Source organism: Oncorhynchus clarkii, chromosome 7, assembly GCF_045791955.1.
Source record: "Oncorhynchus clarkii lewisi isolate Uvic-CL-2024 chromosome 7, UVic_Ocla_1.0, whole genome shotgun sequence".
Classification (NCBI taxonomy): Eukaryota; Metazoa; Chordata; class Actinopteri; order Salmoniformes; family Salmonidae; genus Oncorhynchus; species Oncorhynchus clarkii.
Window position 1 is genome coordinate 59,186,414 of NC_092153.1, and position 17,034 is coordinate 59,203,447.

General features: G+C 43.9%; 1 protein-coding gene across 2 annotated transcripts in view; it reads right to left on the minus strand.

Annotated features, from left to right (window-relative positions):
- Positions 1–17,034, minus strand: part of LOC139413566 (E3 ubiquitin-protein ligase RAD18-like) — a 100,132-nt gene that overhangs the window by 13,210 nt on the left and 69,888 nt on the right. For both annotated transcript variants that reach the window (XR_011634813.1, XM_071161072.1), the window contains exon 12: positions 14,727–14,762. Coding sequence is in view for 1 of the 2 variants with exons in the window: in XM_071161072.1 (XP_071017173.1) it covers positions 14,727–14,762 (36 nt within the window). In the remaining variant the exon portion in view is untranslated. The remainder of the gene's footprint in view (positions 1–14,726; positions 14,763–17,034) is intronic.

The window sequence follows — 17,034 nt, forward strand, 5'->3', positions numbered from 1 at the left end:
TCTGACTAACTGCGCCACAGTGTGGTTTGGCGGATGCTCCGTGTCCAACCGAAAGGCCCTGCAACAGATGGTGAAAACTGCCCAGCACATCATTGGTGCCCAGATCCTTGCCATCGTAGACCTACAGCGCAAGCGGTGTCTGCATATGGCACGCGACTTCATCAGCGACCCTTCACATCGGTGGCGGTGTCAGAGGAAGGGCCTAAAAATTGTCAAAGACCCCAGCCACCCCAGTCATAGACTGTTCTCTCTACTACCGCATGGCAAGCGGTACCGGAGTGCCAAGTCTAGGACAAAAAGGCTTCTCAACAGTTTTTACCCCCAAGCCATAAGACTCCTGAACAGGTAATCAAATGGCTACCCGGACTATTTGCATTGTGTTCCAACCCCTCTTTTACGCTGCTGCTACTCTCTGTTTATCATATATGCACAGTCACTTTAACTATACATTCATGTACATACTACCTCAATTGGGCCGAACAACCAGTGCTCCCGCACATTGGCCAACTGGGCTATCTGCATTGTGGACTGGACTCTGACATTGCTTTGCAAAATCTGATTTAGGACATTATTCAGTTTTATATGTACATATCTACCTCTGTAACCTCATTGCTGCTATCCCTGCATTTCAGTTGCATGCCTCCTTGCACTTTCAATTTGCCTTCATTGCACATTTGGACTTGCCATTTGCCTTTATTGCACATTTATACATCCCACTTAATAACATACATTGTACTTAATTGTTTCACTTGTACATATTTGCACTCTGTTATTTGCACTTCTGGTCAGATGCTAACTGCATTTCGTTGTACTGTACTTGTACTAGTTCAATGGCAATAAAGTTTAATCCAATCTAATCTAATTCAGTTGAGAAGAACTATTGGATATCAGAGTGGCGGTAACTCACCAGCACTAACAGCATTACAACCAGGAATACAAATTTCCAGAAACGGATCCTTTGTTCGCACCCCCCAGGGCAATTGAACGGATTCCAGAGGCCGACCCAAAACACTGCAGGCGGAGGAGAGATACTCGGAGTGGTCTTCTAGTCCGACTTAGGAGGCGCGCACACCACCCATCGCTTCCGAGGATATCACTCTCTAATGTCCAGTCTGGATAATAAAGTTGACGAGCTCAGGGCGAGGATTTCTTTCCAGAGAGACATCCGGGATTGTAACACACTCTGTTTCACGGAAACATGGCTCTCTCGGGATATACTGTCTGAGACAGTCCAGCCAGTTGGGTTCTCAGTTCATTGCGCAAACAGGAATAAATATCTCTCCAGGAAGAGGGGTGTATGTTTCATGATTAACGACTCATGGTGTGATAACATACAGGAACTCAAGTCCTTTTGTTCACCTAGAATACCTCACAATCAAATGCAGACCATATTATCTCCCCAAATAATTATCTTCGGTTATAGTCACAGCCGTGGATATCCCCCTCAAGCCGATACCACGACGGGTCTCAAAGAAGTTCACTGGACTTTATGCAAACAGGAAACCACATTTCCCGAGGACGCATTTATTGTAGCTGGGGATTTTAACAAAGCTAATTTGAGAAAAAGGCTGCCGAAGATCTATCAACACATTGACTGTAGTATTCGCGCTGCTAAAACTCTCGACCACTGCTACTCCAACTTCCGGGATGCCCACAAGGCCCTCCTTTCGGCAAATCTGACCATGACTCCATTTCCATTTCCATCACTAACTCAGAGAGGCTGCTGCCTACATAGAGACTCATATCACTGGCCATTTTAATAAATGAATCATTAATAACTTTAAACAATGCCACTTTAAAAATGTTGACAAATCATACATTACTCACCTTGTAATGTATATAATGTACCTTATACCATCTATTGCACCATGCTTGTTCCTCCCTTTAGATTTGTGTCTATTAGGTAGTTGTTGGGGTTATTGTTAGATTACTTGTTAGATATTACTGCACTGTCAGAACTAGAAGCACAAGCATTTCGCTACACTCGCATTAACATCTGCTAACCATGTGAATGTGACCAATACAATTTGACTTGCTCCTCCCTTCCTATAGGCAGAAACTCAAACAGGAAGTACCCGAGCTAAGGACTATTCAACGCTATTCTCACCAATCAAAATCGACACTTCAAGATTGTTTTGATCACGCGGATAGGGATATATTCCGGGTAGCCTCCAAAAATAACATTGACAAATTTACTGATACGGTGACTGAGTTAATCAGGAAGTGCATAGGAGATGTTGCACACACTATGACTATTAAAACCTACTCTAAACAGAAACCGTGGACGGATGGCAGCATTCACTCAAAACTGAAAGTGCAAACCACTGCATTTAACCATGGCAAGGTGACTGAGAATATGGCAGAATACAAACAGTGTAGTTATTCCATCCGCAAGGCAATCAAACAGGCAAAACGTCAGTAGAGACAAAGAGTCGCAATTCAACGGCTCAGACACAAGACGTATGTGGCAGGTTCTAAAGACAATCAGGGACTGCAAAAGAAAAACAAGCTACATCGCGGACACCGATGTCTTGCTTCCGGACAAGCTAAAGACCTTCTTTGCCCGCTTTGAGGATAACACAGTGCCACTGCCGCGGCCCGCTACAAAGGACATTGGGCTCTCCTTCTCCGTGGCCAACGTGAGTAAGACATTTAAGCGTGTTAACCCTCGCAAGGCTGCCGGCCCAGACGGCATCACTAGCAGTGTCCTCAGAGCATGCGTATACCAAGCTGGCTGGTGTACTTCCGGACATATTCAATCTCTCCAGATGGCCACAATTGTTCCTGTACCCAAGAAAGCTAAGGTAACTGAACTAAATGACTATCGCCCCCGTAGTACTCACTTCTGTCATCATGAAGTGCTTTGAGAGAATAGTCAAGGATCATATCACCTCTACCTTACCCGACACCCTAGACCCACTTCAATTTGCTTACCGCCCCAATAGATCCACAGATGATGCAATCGCCATTGCACTGCCCTATCTCATCTGGACAAGATAAATACCTATGTAAGAATGCTGTTCATTGAATATAGCTCAGCAATCAACACCATAGTACCCTCCAAGCTCATCATTAAGCTGGAGAAACTGGGTCTCAACCCTGTCCTGGACTTCTTGACGGGATGCCCCCAGGTGGTAGGAAGGTAAGTAGGAAACAACACCTCCACTTCACTGATCCTCAACACTAGGGCCACACAAGAGAGCATGCTCAGCCCCCTCCTGTACTCCCTGTTCACCCATGACTGCGTGGCCACGTACACCTCCAACTCAATCATCAAGTTTGCAGACGACATAACAGCAGTAGGCCTGAGTACCAACAATGACGAGACAGCCTACAGGGAGGAGGTGAGGGCCCTCGGAGTGTGGTGTCAGGAAAATAACCTCTCACTCAACATCAACAAAACAAAGGAGATGATCGTGGACTTCAAGAAACAGCAGAGGGGGCACCCCCCTATCCACATTGACAGGACCGCAGTGGAGAAGCTTCAAGTTCTTCGGCGTACACATCACTGACAAACTGAAATGGTCCGCCCACACAGACAGTGAAGGCGCAACAGTGCCTCTTCAACCTTAGGAGGCTAAGGAAATTTGGCTTGGACCCTAAAACCCTCACAAACCTTTACAGATGCACAATTGAGAGCCTCATGTCGGCTGTACCACTGCCTGGTACGGCAACTGCATCCCCCCGCAACCGCAGGGCTCTCCAGATGGTGGTGCGGTCTGTCCAAACTGCCCTCCAGGACACCTACAGCAACCGATGCCACAGGAAGGCCAAAATGATAATCAAGGACAATAATCATCCGAGTCACTGCCTGTTCACCCCACTATCATCCAGAAACAGCTTCTTTCTCAAGGCCATCAGACTGTTAAATAGCAATCACTAGCACATTATAGGTTGCTGCCTATATACATGGACTTAAAGTCACTGCCCACTTTAATAAATGGAACACTAGTCACTTTAATAATGTTTACATATTTTGCATTACTCATGTCATATGTACAGTGGGGTAAAAAGTATTTAGTCAGCCACCAATTATAAAAGTTCTTCCACTTAAAAAGATGAGTGGCCTGTAATTTTCATCATAGGTACACTTCAACTATGACAGACAGAATGAGAAAAAAAAATCCAGAAAATCACGTTGTAGGATTTTGAATGAATTTATTTGCAAATTATGGTGGAAAATAAGTATTTGGTCAATAACAAAAGTTTATCTCAATACTTTGTTATATACCCTTTGTTGGCAATGACAGAGGTCAAACGTTTTCTGTAAGTCTTCACAAGGTTTTCACACACTGTTGCTGGTATTTTGGCCCATTCCTCCAATGCAGATCTCCTCTAGAGCAGTGATGTTTTGGGGCTGTTGCTGGGCAACACGGACTTTCAACTCCCTACAAAGATTTTCTATGGGGTTGAGATCTGGAGACTGGCTAGGCCACTCCAGGACCTTGAAATGCTTCTTACGAAGCCACTCCTCCGTTGCCCGGGCGGTGTGTTTGGGATCATTGTCATACTGAAAGACCCAGCCATGTTTCATCTTCAATGCCCTTGCTGATGGAAGGAGGTTTTCACTCAAAATCTCACGATACATGGCCCCATTCATTCTTTCCTTTACATAGATCAGTCGTCCTGGTCCCTTTGCAGAAAAACAGCCCCAAAGCATGATGTTTCCACCCCCATGCTTCACAGTAGGTATGGTGTTCTTTGGATGCAACTCAGCATTCTTTGTCCTCCAAACACGAGTTGAGTTTTTACCAAAAAGTTATATTTTGGTTTCATCTGACCATATGACATTCTCCCAATCTTCTTCTGGATCATCCAAATGCTCTCTAGCAAACTTCAGACGGGCCTGGACATGTACTGGCTTAAGCAGGGGGACACGTCTGGCACTGCAGGATTTGAGTCCCTGGCGGCGTAGTGTGTTACTGATGGTAGGCTTTGTTAATTTGGTCCCAGCTCTCTGCAGTCATTCACTAGGTCCCCCCGTGTGGTTCTAGGATTTTTGCTCACCGTTCTTGTGATCATTTTGACCCCACGGGGTGAGATCTTGCGTGGAGCCCCAGATCGAGGGAGATTATCAGTGGTCTTGTATGTCTTCCATTTCCTAATAATTGCTCCTACAGTTGATTTCTTCAAACCAAGCTGCTTACCTATTGCAGATCCAGTCTTCCCAGCCTGGTGCAGGTCTACAATTTTGTTTCTGGTGTCCTTTGACAGCTCTTTGGTCTTGGCCATAGTGGAGTTTGGATTGTGACTGTTTGAGGTTGTGGACAGGTGTCTTTTATACTGATAACAAGTTCAAACAGGTGCCATTAATACAGGTAAAGAGTGGAGGACAGAGGAGCCACTTAAAGAAGAAGTTACAGGTCTGTGAGAGCCAGAAATCTTGCTTGTTTGTAGGTGACCAAATACTTATTTTCCACCATAATTTGCAAATAAATTCATAAAAAATCCTACAATGTGATTTTCTGGATTGTTTTTCCTCATTTTGTCTGTCATAGTTGAAGTGTACCTATGATGGAAATTACAGGCCTCTCTCATATTTTTAAGTGGCAGAACTTGCACAATTGGTGGCTGACTAAATACTTTTTTGCCCCACTGTATATACGGTATTCTATTATATTCAATTGCATCTAGTCTATGCCGCTCTGACATTGCACATCCATATATATATATATATGGTTAATTCCATTCCTTTACTGTCGGAGCTAGAAAGACAAGCTTTTCGCTACACCCGTAATAACATCTGCTAAACACGTGTACTGTACAGTGGTTCATCCTTTAAAAGTTGCAGCGTACTGCGGTGCAGCTTGCATGGTGCCGCAGAATTCTATGGCACGTTATTTAAGTGTGAACCACTGGTACCATTAATGCTAGTTAGTGCTAGATCGACCACCAGAGGGCATCTTTGAGAAGCATTAGATAGCCTTCGATAATGGCTGTACTAGAGAATGTAGGCATGCGGGAGACCGGGGTTCAATTCCCAGACGGGGAGGAAGGAGCAGGCTGTTCTTGTAAATAAGAAATTTTTCTTAACTGATTCTATATGTGTTATTTCACAGTTGTGATGTCTTCACTATTATTCTACAATGTAGAAAATAGTAAAATAAAGAAAAACCCTGGAATGAGTAGGTGTGTCCAAACTTTTGACTGGTACTTGCTAAATTAATTTGATTAATATTATGGTGTTTCTATTCTAAGAAAAAAAAAACACTTCTGGATTTCTGTTAGGATGGAACGGAAAATATGGCGCTGTACAATGTGACGGTCGAGAGTACAGTACTGGGATATTTAGCTAAAGAATACCTGTGTCATGCGGGAGACCGGGGTTCAATTCCCTGACGGGGAGGAAGGAGTAGGCTGTCCTTCTAAATAAAAATGTGTTCTTAACTGACTTGCCATTATTAGTTACATTGTTTTAGTTTGAACATGCAGACTGGCACTAAGAACAGAACAGTGGGAACATTTCCCTAGTTAGCGCCATTTTTTGTGCAATGCCCCTTAAAGTGTTGCCAGTGTGGCGGGATGAGGGTCCACCCCCCCTCCCTTCCACATGGGCTAGGTTGGTCTTCTGTGCGCGGCTCTGCGGACCATCCTGTGCCCCCTGCCCTCGTGCCTTGAACCCTGCGTGCTTTCAGTGGATATAGCTTGAGAAACGCAAGGAATTCCCATTGTGGCCACTCGGACGTCATGACCAATAAATATTGTCCTGCTAATAACAGGGTTAATAATATCTGTGAGAATATCCAACGGGCTTTTGTATAATTATAAATTAATAATAATAATAATTGCTTTGTTAAAAAAAATATTTGAGATTATTTTTTTTCAAATAACATAAAATGAGCGAGAAAAAGGCCATTCTTGAACATGGGGTGAGACATTGTTACTAATTTGTAAATAAAGACGGTTTGTTATTTAGAAGTATTTATTTATGTTATTTCTGAGAGAGAGAAACCAAAAACCTACAATCATCTCATGGGTCTCCCAGTCGAGGACGGCACGGGTATTGAACCAGTATCTGTAGCGACACAGCCTTAGACCGTTGCGCCACTCAGGCGCTGTATAACGTGACCGGTCGGGAGTGGACTACAGTACAAGAAAAAAAAAAATAATAATCCTAACAAAATAAAATATTAAAACCTTAGTGTAACAACAGTTTTAGTAAGTAGTACTGAAGTTGTGCACAATTATCAGTTTCAATTAAGGTTTATGTCACACATTCATTGTCAGAGACACAGTAGGACCCAAAAGCATAATCAGTGCCCGCTGGCGCTGGTCTGGAGCAATGAAGTGGTGACGCAGGGTACCGTACTAAACCACAAATGACCTCTAAGTCCCGCAGCATAATCGCAAAACTTTTAGTGGAGCAACCACTGTATGTGACCAATAAAATAAATTAGATTTTGAGTCCTGTATCGGGTCGGATACCTACGGTTCCATGCAGTTGACCCGCCCAAAAACATAAGCCGGCGGGTGGAATGAAAACATTATTTCAACCTGCAGGTCGGCTCGCGGTTAAGTCTTTTTTTTAGAGGGTCGGAAACCATTTAAAATCGAGATTTTAAAAATGATTTCATACAAAACCAGGACCTTTTTGTGTTGAATTGTGTTGCGAAATCCATTATGTGAGCGGTGAGGCAGTCATAGCTTAGGCCTAGGCTACCAGCCATGCAGAGAGAAAGCTGAGCAGGGTGTCATGTAAAAATCGAAAAAAATAATATTTACATGAAAATCTGTCGCCAATTTCATGGAAACCTAGCTACAAACACACACGCAGAACATTATGGTGACTGATAAGGTAGGAAAACATGTACACACACACACTCTCACTCTCTCAATGAAGTTGTGCAAATGTGCCTCATTTAAGGCTGCTGTCAGTATGGTTCAGATGAATATAGGGGGTGGGGGTGGCACAGCTCTGCATGTGTTCAGAGTTGGATGCAGTACCGTACCACATACACATTTTAGTTGCATACAAAGCCCTGCTGAAATTAAATCCACTAAGCCTTTTAAGGAACATCAACCACAAATTTTTGTTCGGTGAAAAAATTGTCTACACAGATACACACACTGAAATCTGAGTGTGAGAAGTGGACAGCTAAATTCGAATGTTTTTTTTTAAAACCCCCTTTAACTCCCCAATTTCGTGATTATGATCTTGTCTCATTGCTGCAACTCCTCAACGGGCTCGGGAGAGACGAAAGTCGAGTCATGCGTCCTTCGAAACATGACCCGCCAAGCTGCGCTTCTTAACACCTGCTCGCTTAACCTGGAAGCCAGCTGCACAAATATGCTGGAGGAAACACAGTTAAACTGATGACCGATGACAGTTCAACTGATGACCAAACCCCAGGCTGTAGTGATGCTGCAATACAGAGATGCAGTACCTTAGACCACCGCGACACTCAGGAGGCCACACCAAGACTGATGCGGATCAAATTGACATCTGACTTCTCCCCAGGGTAGACTTTCCTGAAACTTGATAAAACTAACTGTAGGAAAAAGGCACTGCAGTGCCTAGCTCCACTCCTATTCCCCAGGCGCTCTCTTTTGACGACTTCTGTAACCGTAATAGCCTTGGTTTCATGCATGTTAACATTAGAAGCCTCCTCCCTAAGTTTGTTCTATTCACTGCTTTAGCACACTCTGCCAACCCGGATGTTCTAGCTGTGTCTGAATCCTGGCTTAGGAAGACCACCAAAAATTCTGAAATTTTAATTCCAAACTACAACATTTTCAGACAAGATAGAACTGCCAAAGGGGGCGGTGTTGCAATCTACTGCAAAGATAGCCTGCAGAGTTCTGTCCTACTATCCAGGTCTGTACCCAAACAATTTGAACTTCTACTTATAAAAATCCACCTCTCTAAAAACAAGTCTCTCACCGTTGCTGCCTGCTATAGACCACCCTCTGCCCCCAGCTGTGCTCTGGACACCATATGTGAACTGATTGCCCCCCATCTATCTTCAGAGCTCGTGCTGCTAGGCGACCTAAACTGGAACATGCTTAACACCCCAGCCATCCTACAATCTAAACTTGATGCCCTCAATCTCACACAAATTATCAATGAACCTACCAGGTACCTCCCCAAAGCCTTAAACACGGGCACCCTCATAGATATCATCCTAACCAACTTGCCCTCTAAATACACCTCTGCTGTCTTCAACCAAGATCTCAGCGATCACTGCCTCATTGCCTGCATCCGTAATGGGTCAGCGGTCAAACGACCTCCACTCATCACTGTAAAACGCTCCCTGAAACACTTCAGCGAGCAGGCCTTTCTAATCGACCTGGCCGGGGTATCCTGGAAGGATATTGATCTCATCCTGTCAGTAGAGGATGCCTGGATATTTTTTTTAAATGCCTTCCTAACCATCTTAAATAAACATGCCCCATTCAAGAAATTTAGAACCAGGAACAGATATAGCCCTTGGTTCTCCCCAGACCTGACTGCCCTTAACCAACACAAAAACATCCTATGGCGTTCTGCATTAGCATCGAACAGCCCCCGTGATATGCAGCTGTTCAGGGAAGCTAGAAACCATTATACACAGGCAGTTAGAAAAGCCAAGGCTAGCTTTTTCAAGCAGAAATTTGCTTCCTGCAACACTAACTCAAAAAAGTTCTGGACACTGTAAAGTCCATGGAGAATAAGAACATCTCCTCCCAGCTGCCCACTGCACTGAAGATAGGAAACACTGTCACCACTGATAAATCCACCATAATTGAGAATTTCAATAAGCATTTTTCTACGGCTGGCCATGCTTTCCACCTGGCTACTCCTACCCCGGTCAACAGCACTGCACCCCCAACAGCAACTCGCCCAAGCGTTCCCCATTTCTCCTTCTCCCAAATCCGTTCAGCTGATGTTCTGAAAGAGCTGCAAAATCTGGACCCCTACAAATCAGCCGGGCTAGACAATCTGGACCCTTTCTTTCTAAAATTATCTGCCAAAATTGTTGCCACCCCTATTACTAGCCTGTTCAACCTCTCTTTCGTGTCGTCTGAGATTCCCAAAGATTGGAAAGCAGCTGCGGTCATCCCCCTCTTCAAAGGGGTGGACACTCTTGACCCAAACTGCTACAGACCTATATCTATCCTACCATGCCTTTCTAAGATCTTCGAAAGCCAAGTCAACAAACAGATTACCGACCATTTCGAATCTCACCATACCTTCTCTGCTATGCAATCTGGTTTCAGAGCTGGTCATGGGTGCACCTCAGCCACGCTCAAGGTCCTAAATGATATTTTAACCGCCATCGATAAGAAACATTACTGTGCAGCCGTATTCATTGATCTGGCCAAGGCTTTCGACTCTGTCAATCACCACATCCTCATCGGCAGACTCGACAGCCTTGGTTTCTCAAATGATTGCCTCGCCTGGTTCACCAACTACTTCTCTGATAGAGTTCAGTGTGTCAAATCGGAGGGTCTGCTGTCCGGACCTCTGGCAGTCTCTATGTGGGTGCCACAGGGTTCAATTATTGGACTGACTCTCTTCTCTGTATACATCAATGAGGTCGCTCTTGCTGCTGGTGAGTCTCTGATCCACCTCTACGCAGAAGACACCATTCTGTATACTTCTGGCCCTTCTTTGGACACTGTGTTAACAACCCTCCAGGCAAGCTTCAATGCCATACAACTCTCCTTCCGTGGCCTCCAATTGCTCTTAAATACAAGTAAAACTAAATGCATGCTCTTCAACCGATCGCTACCTGCACCTACCCGCCTGTCCAACATCACTACTCTGGACGGCTCTGACTTAGAATACGTGGACAACTACAAATACTTAGGTGTCTGGTTAGACTGTAAACTCTCCTTCCAGACCCATATCAAACATCTCCAATCCAAAGTTAAATCTAGAATTGGCTTCCTATTTCGAAACAAAGCATCCTTCACTCATGCTGCCAAACATACCCTTGTAAAACTGACCTTCCTACCAATCCTCGACTTTGGCGATGTCATTTACAAAATAGCCTCCAATACCCTACTCAACAAATTGGATGCAGTCTATCACAGTGCAATCCGTTTTGTCACCAAAGCCCCATATACTACCCACCATTGCGACCTGTACTCTCTCGTTGGCTGGCCCTCGCTTCATACTCGTCGCCAAACCCACTGGCTCCATGTCATCTACAAGACCCTGCTAGGTAAAGTCCCCCCTTATCTCAGCTCGCTGGTCACCATAGCATCTCCCACCTGTAGCACACGCTCCAGCAGGTATATCTCTCTAGTCACCCCCAAAACCAATTATTTCTTTGGCCGCCTCTCCTTCCAGTTCTCTGCTGCCAATGACTGGAACGAACTACAAAATCTTATCTCTCCCTCACTAGCTTTAAGCACCAACTGTCAGAGCAGCTCACAGATTACTGCACCTGTACATAGCCCACCTATAATTTAGCCCAAACAACTACCTACTTTGCACATTCTTCCATTGCAAAACTACCATTCCAGTGTTTTACTTGCTATATTGTATTTACTTTGCCACCATGGCCTTTTTTGCCTTTACCTCCCTTCTCACCTCATTTGCTCACATCGTATATAGACTTGTTTATACTGTATTATTGACTGTATGTTTGTTTTACTCCACGTGTAACTCTGTGTCGTTGTATCTGTCGAACTGCTTTGCTTTATCTTGGCCAGGTCGCAATTGTAAATGAGAACTTGTTCTCAACTTGCCTACCTGGTTAAATAAAGGTGAAATAAATAAATAAAAAAGGGTAGGCAACAACACATTTCTCCCACGCTGATCTTCAACACTGGGACCCCTCAGTGGTGTGTACTTAGTCCACTCCTGTACTCCCTGTTCACCCACGACTGCGTGGCCAAACACGACTCCAACAGCCTCATTAAGTTGTGACCTGTATGCTCTCATCAAGTGGCCATCAATACATATTCGTCGTCAGACCCACTGGCTCCAGGTCATCTATAAGTCTTTGCTAGGTAAAGCTCTGCCTTAGCTCACTGGTCACCCGAACAACACCCACCCGTAGCACGCGCTCCAGCAGATATCTCTCTGGTCATCCCCAAAGCCAACACATACTTTGGCCGCCTTTCCTTCCAGTTCTCTGCTGCCAATGACTGGAACGAATTGCAAAAATCACTGAAGTTGGAGACATATCTCCCTCACTAACTTTAAGCATCAGCTATCTGAGCAGCTTACCGATCGCTGCAGCTGTACACAACCCATCTGTAAATAGCCCATCCAATCTACCTACCTCATCCCCATATTGTCATTATTTACTTTTTTGCTCTTTTGCACACCAGTATCTCTACTTGCACATCATCATCTGCACATCTATCACTCCAGTGTTAATTGGCTAAATTGTAATTACTTCGCTACTATGGACTATTTATTGCCTTACCTCCTCACACCATTTGCACACACTGTATATCGACTTTTTCTATTGTGTTATTGACTGTACGTTTGTTTATTCCATGTGTAACTCTGTGTTGTTGTTTTCGTCACACTGCTTTGCTTTATCTTGGCCAGATCGCAGTTGTAAATGAGAACTTGTTCTCAACTGGCCTACCTGGTTAAATAAAGGTTAAATCAAATAAAATAAAAAAGTTTGCTGATGACACAACAGTGGCAGGCCTGATCACCGACAACGATGAGACAGCATATAAGGAAGAGGTCAGAGACCTGGCAGTGTTGTGCCAGGACAACAACCGCTCCCTCAATGTGAGCAAGACAAAGGAGCTGATCGTGGACTATAGGAAAAGCGGTCCAAACAGGCCCCCATTAACATTGACTGGGCTGTAATGGAGTGGGTTGAGAGTTTCAAGTTCCTTGGTGTCCACATCACCAACAAACTATCATGGTCCAAACACACCAAGACAGTCGTGAAGAGGGCACGACAACACCTTTTCCCCCTCAGGAGACTGAAAAGATTTGTCATGGTCCTCAGATCCTCAAAAAGTTATACAGCTGCACCATCGAGAGCATCTTGACCGGTTGCATCACCGCCTGGTATGGCAACTGCTCGGCATCTGACCATAAGACGCTACAGAGGGTAGTGCGTGCGGCCCAGTACATCACTGGGGCCAAGCTTCCTGCCATCCAGGATCAATATACTAGGCGGTGTCAGAGGAAAGACCAAATAATTGTCAGAGACGCCAGTTGCTTTCTCTGCTTCTACCCCCAAGCCATAAGACTGCTGAACAATTCATCAAATGGCCACTGGACTATTTACATTGACCCCCCCATTTGTTATGTACACTGCTGCTACTCGCTGTTTATTATCTATGCATAGTCACTTCACCCCATGTACAAATTACCTCGCACATTGACTTGGTACCGGTACCCCCTGTATATAGCCTCGTATAGTTATTTTATTGTGATACTTTTAATTATTTTTTGCTTGAGTTTTTTGGGTAAATATTTTCTTAGCTTTTTCTTGAACTGCACTGTTGGTTAAGGGCTTGTAAGTAAGCATTTCATGGTAAGGTCTAGTTGTATTCGGCACACAAATAAAGTTTGATTTGATTTGAAAATAGTACAAATAAAGAAAAACCCTTGAATGAGTAGGTGTGTACAAACTTTTGCAGTTTTTATCTTGTTATGTCAGTCAATCAATTAGCCCATGTCAGATGACATTTTTTAGATTGGTAAATCTACAAGTCTAGCCAGCTATCTAAACTTGTAGTAACCATGGTTGAATTCCCGACCATTGGACCCCCATTGATTTTGTTAGTCACTCTCACTCAGAGATCATATTAAAAACCGCAAATAAAATCTCTGTCCTATGGCAAAATGTGTACAATTGCAGGAAATTAGCTGCAAAACAGTTTTGTTGTTGTTGTTCTCCTAAATTTTCTCTGCGCCCAATGGCAAAATGTGTAGAATTGCAGCAAACTTGCCTTAAAATGCACCATTTTCTCTACGCCATATGGCAGAATGTGTAGAATTGCAGGAAATTAGCTGCAAAACAGTTTTGTTGTTATTGTTCTCCTAAATTTTCTCTGCGTCCAATGGCAAAATGTGTAGAATTGCAGCAAACTTGCCTTAAAATGCAAAATTTTCTCTATGCCCCATGGCAAAATGTGTAGAATTGCAGCAAACTTGCCTTAAAATGCACAATTTTCTCTATGCCCCATGGCAAAATGTGTGAATTGCAGCAAACTTGCCTTAATATGCACAATTTTCTCTATGCCCCATGGCAAAATGTGTAGAATTGCAGGAAATTAACTCGCACATTTTTCCTCTGTGCTGTCAAGTGTGGGACCCCAAAAATGTTTTGCCCTAAATTCCCCTTTGGTCCCCCAAAAGCCTAGGGCGACCTCTGACTGCTATGTGTACATAGCCCACCAACTACCTCATCCCCATATTGTTATTTTGTTTTTTGCTACTTTGCACCCCAGTATCTCTACTTGCACATTCATCTTTCACTTCATTGTTTAATTGTAAATGAGAACTTGTTCTCAAGTGTAGCAGTTTGGAAGTGGAAAAAGCATTAATCTGTGTCAAGTCAAGCGAGACAGCTGTCTTGGCAGATGCCTCAATAATTTCACAAGGAGGCCTACAATTACCTGCTATTGGTAATTTCCCTGCATCAGCTAACTCCAAATGACAAAAACCCAGCAGAGTGAACTGAGCAGAAGAATGCATTTCTCCAACAGTGGCAACATGGCAGGAGCTGACATGGGTGATAATTATGATGAACATCAGGAGTGTGTTGGTGTCAAGGTTTTGTAATTTTAACTTTGTCTGAAGAGCAGTCACTTACTCATAGCATCTGCCAGCGAAGATGTCGGAGACGGAGCTGAAAAAACAGAGAGGAGAACATACCATTTATAAACTTCTCAGAGCATCAGTCAGTCATCCCAGCAAGGCATCACCTCATTGGAACAGCAGTGCAGCAGCATCCGATAGCAATGCAGTACAAAAGTAACACACAGACAGAAAGAAAGAGAGAGCGAGAGAGTCATTGGCACCAATACCAACAGGCTATGTATAGGACTATAACACTCCTGAATCTGTCACTGATGTCCATGGGCTTTCACTTCTCTTAGCTCAGCATGTATCACACATACAGCCTGCCACAGAGAAAACCTCTGTAAAACGTTGCTAAACAAGTCATGCCGCTGAAGGACATGGTGACTCGGAGCTCTGGGTCTGGGAAAGAAAGGGCCTAAGCTGTAGGATTTATACCAGTCAGGGTTCTTGGCTGACTGAACCTTCGGGATGATATGGTATTCAGAGATCAGCATGGGGCACACAAACAAGATAAAAGGTCAACCCAGCTTTCAGGAAATGTTGGATCGTAAGCAAACAAGAGGAAAGTTTAGACACAAAATATATTTTTCTGATCATTGCTTGACAACCATTTTCAGGTCTTGACATAGATTTTCAAGTAGATTTAAGTTAAAACTAACTTGGCCACTCAGGAACATTCACTGTCTTCTTGGTAAGCAACCCCAGTGTATATCTGGCATTGTGTTTTAGGTTATTGTCCTGCTGAAAAATGTATTTATCTCCCAGTGTCTGGTGGAAAGCAGACTGAAACAGTTTTTCCTCTAGGATTTTGCCTGTGCTTAGCTCCATTCCATTTATTTTTTATCCTGAAAAACTTGTAAGTCCTTAACCATTATAAGCATACCTTTAACATGATGCAGCCACCACCATGCTTGACAATATGGAGAGTGGTACTCAGTAACGTGCTGTATTGGGTTTTCACCAAACATAACACTTTGTATTCAGAACAAAAAGTGAATTGCAGTATTACTTTAGTGCCTTGTTGCAAACAGGATGCATGTTATTCTGTATAGGCTTCCTTCTTTTCACTCTGTCAATTAGGTTACTATTGGGGAGTAACTACAATGTTGTTGATCCATCCACTAAACTCTAACTGTTTTAAGGTCACCAGTTTCCTTCCTCTTTGGCAACTGAGTTAGTAAGCACTCCTAAATCTTTGTAGTGACTGGGTGTATTGATATACCATCCAAAGTGTAATTAATTATGCTCAAACGGATATTTTATGTCTACTTTTTTTTTTACCCATCTACCAACTGGTGCCCTACTTTCCAAGGTATTGGAAAACCTCCCTGGTCTTTGTGGTTGGATCTGTGGTTGAAATTCAGTGCTTGACTGAGGTACCTTGCAGATAATTGTATGTAAGAGGTACAGAGATGAGGTAGTCACTCAAAAAATCATGTTAAACACTATTATTGCACACAGAGTGAGTCCATGCAACTTATTATGTGACTTGTTAAGCACATTTGTACTCCTGAACTTATTTAGGCTTTCCATAACAAAGGGGTTGAATTCTTATTGACTGAAGACATTTAAGCTTTTCATTTTAAGGAGTCGCTAGAGCGCGATGGGACAAGGACATCTCTGGAGAGACCTGAAAATAGCAGTGCAGTGACGCTGTGAAGTGACGCTGTGCAGCGACGCTCCCCATCCAACCTAAAAGAAAATGCGCAGTTTCGTCACACAACACAATGCCACAGATGTCTCAAGTTTTGAGGGAACGTGCACTTGGCATGCTGACCGCAGGAATGTCCACCAGAGCTGTTGCCAGATAATTGAATGTTCATTTTCCTACCATAAGCCACATCCAATGTCATTTTAGAGAATTTGGCAGTACGTGCAATCGGCCTCATAACCGCAGACCACATGTAATCATACCAGCCCAGGTCCTCCACTTCCAGCTACTTCATCTGTGGGATCGTCTGAGACCAGCCACCCGAATAGCTGATGAAACTGTGGGTTTGCATAATCGAAGAACTGACAAAAATGGTCAGAAACGGTCTCAGAGATGATCATCTGTGTGCTCGTCATCCTCACCAGGGTCTTGACCTGACTGCAGCACAACTTTGTAACTGACTCCAATGGGCAAATGCTCTCCTTCGATGGTCCTGACACGCTGGAGAAGTGTGCTCTTCACAGATGAATACCAGTTCCAACTGTACTGGGCAAATGGCAGACAGCGTACATGGCGTTGCGTGGGCGAGCGGTTTGCTGATGTCAATGTTGCGAACATAACCCCATGGTGACGATGGGGTTATGGTATGGGCAGGCATAACCTACGA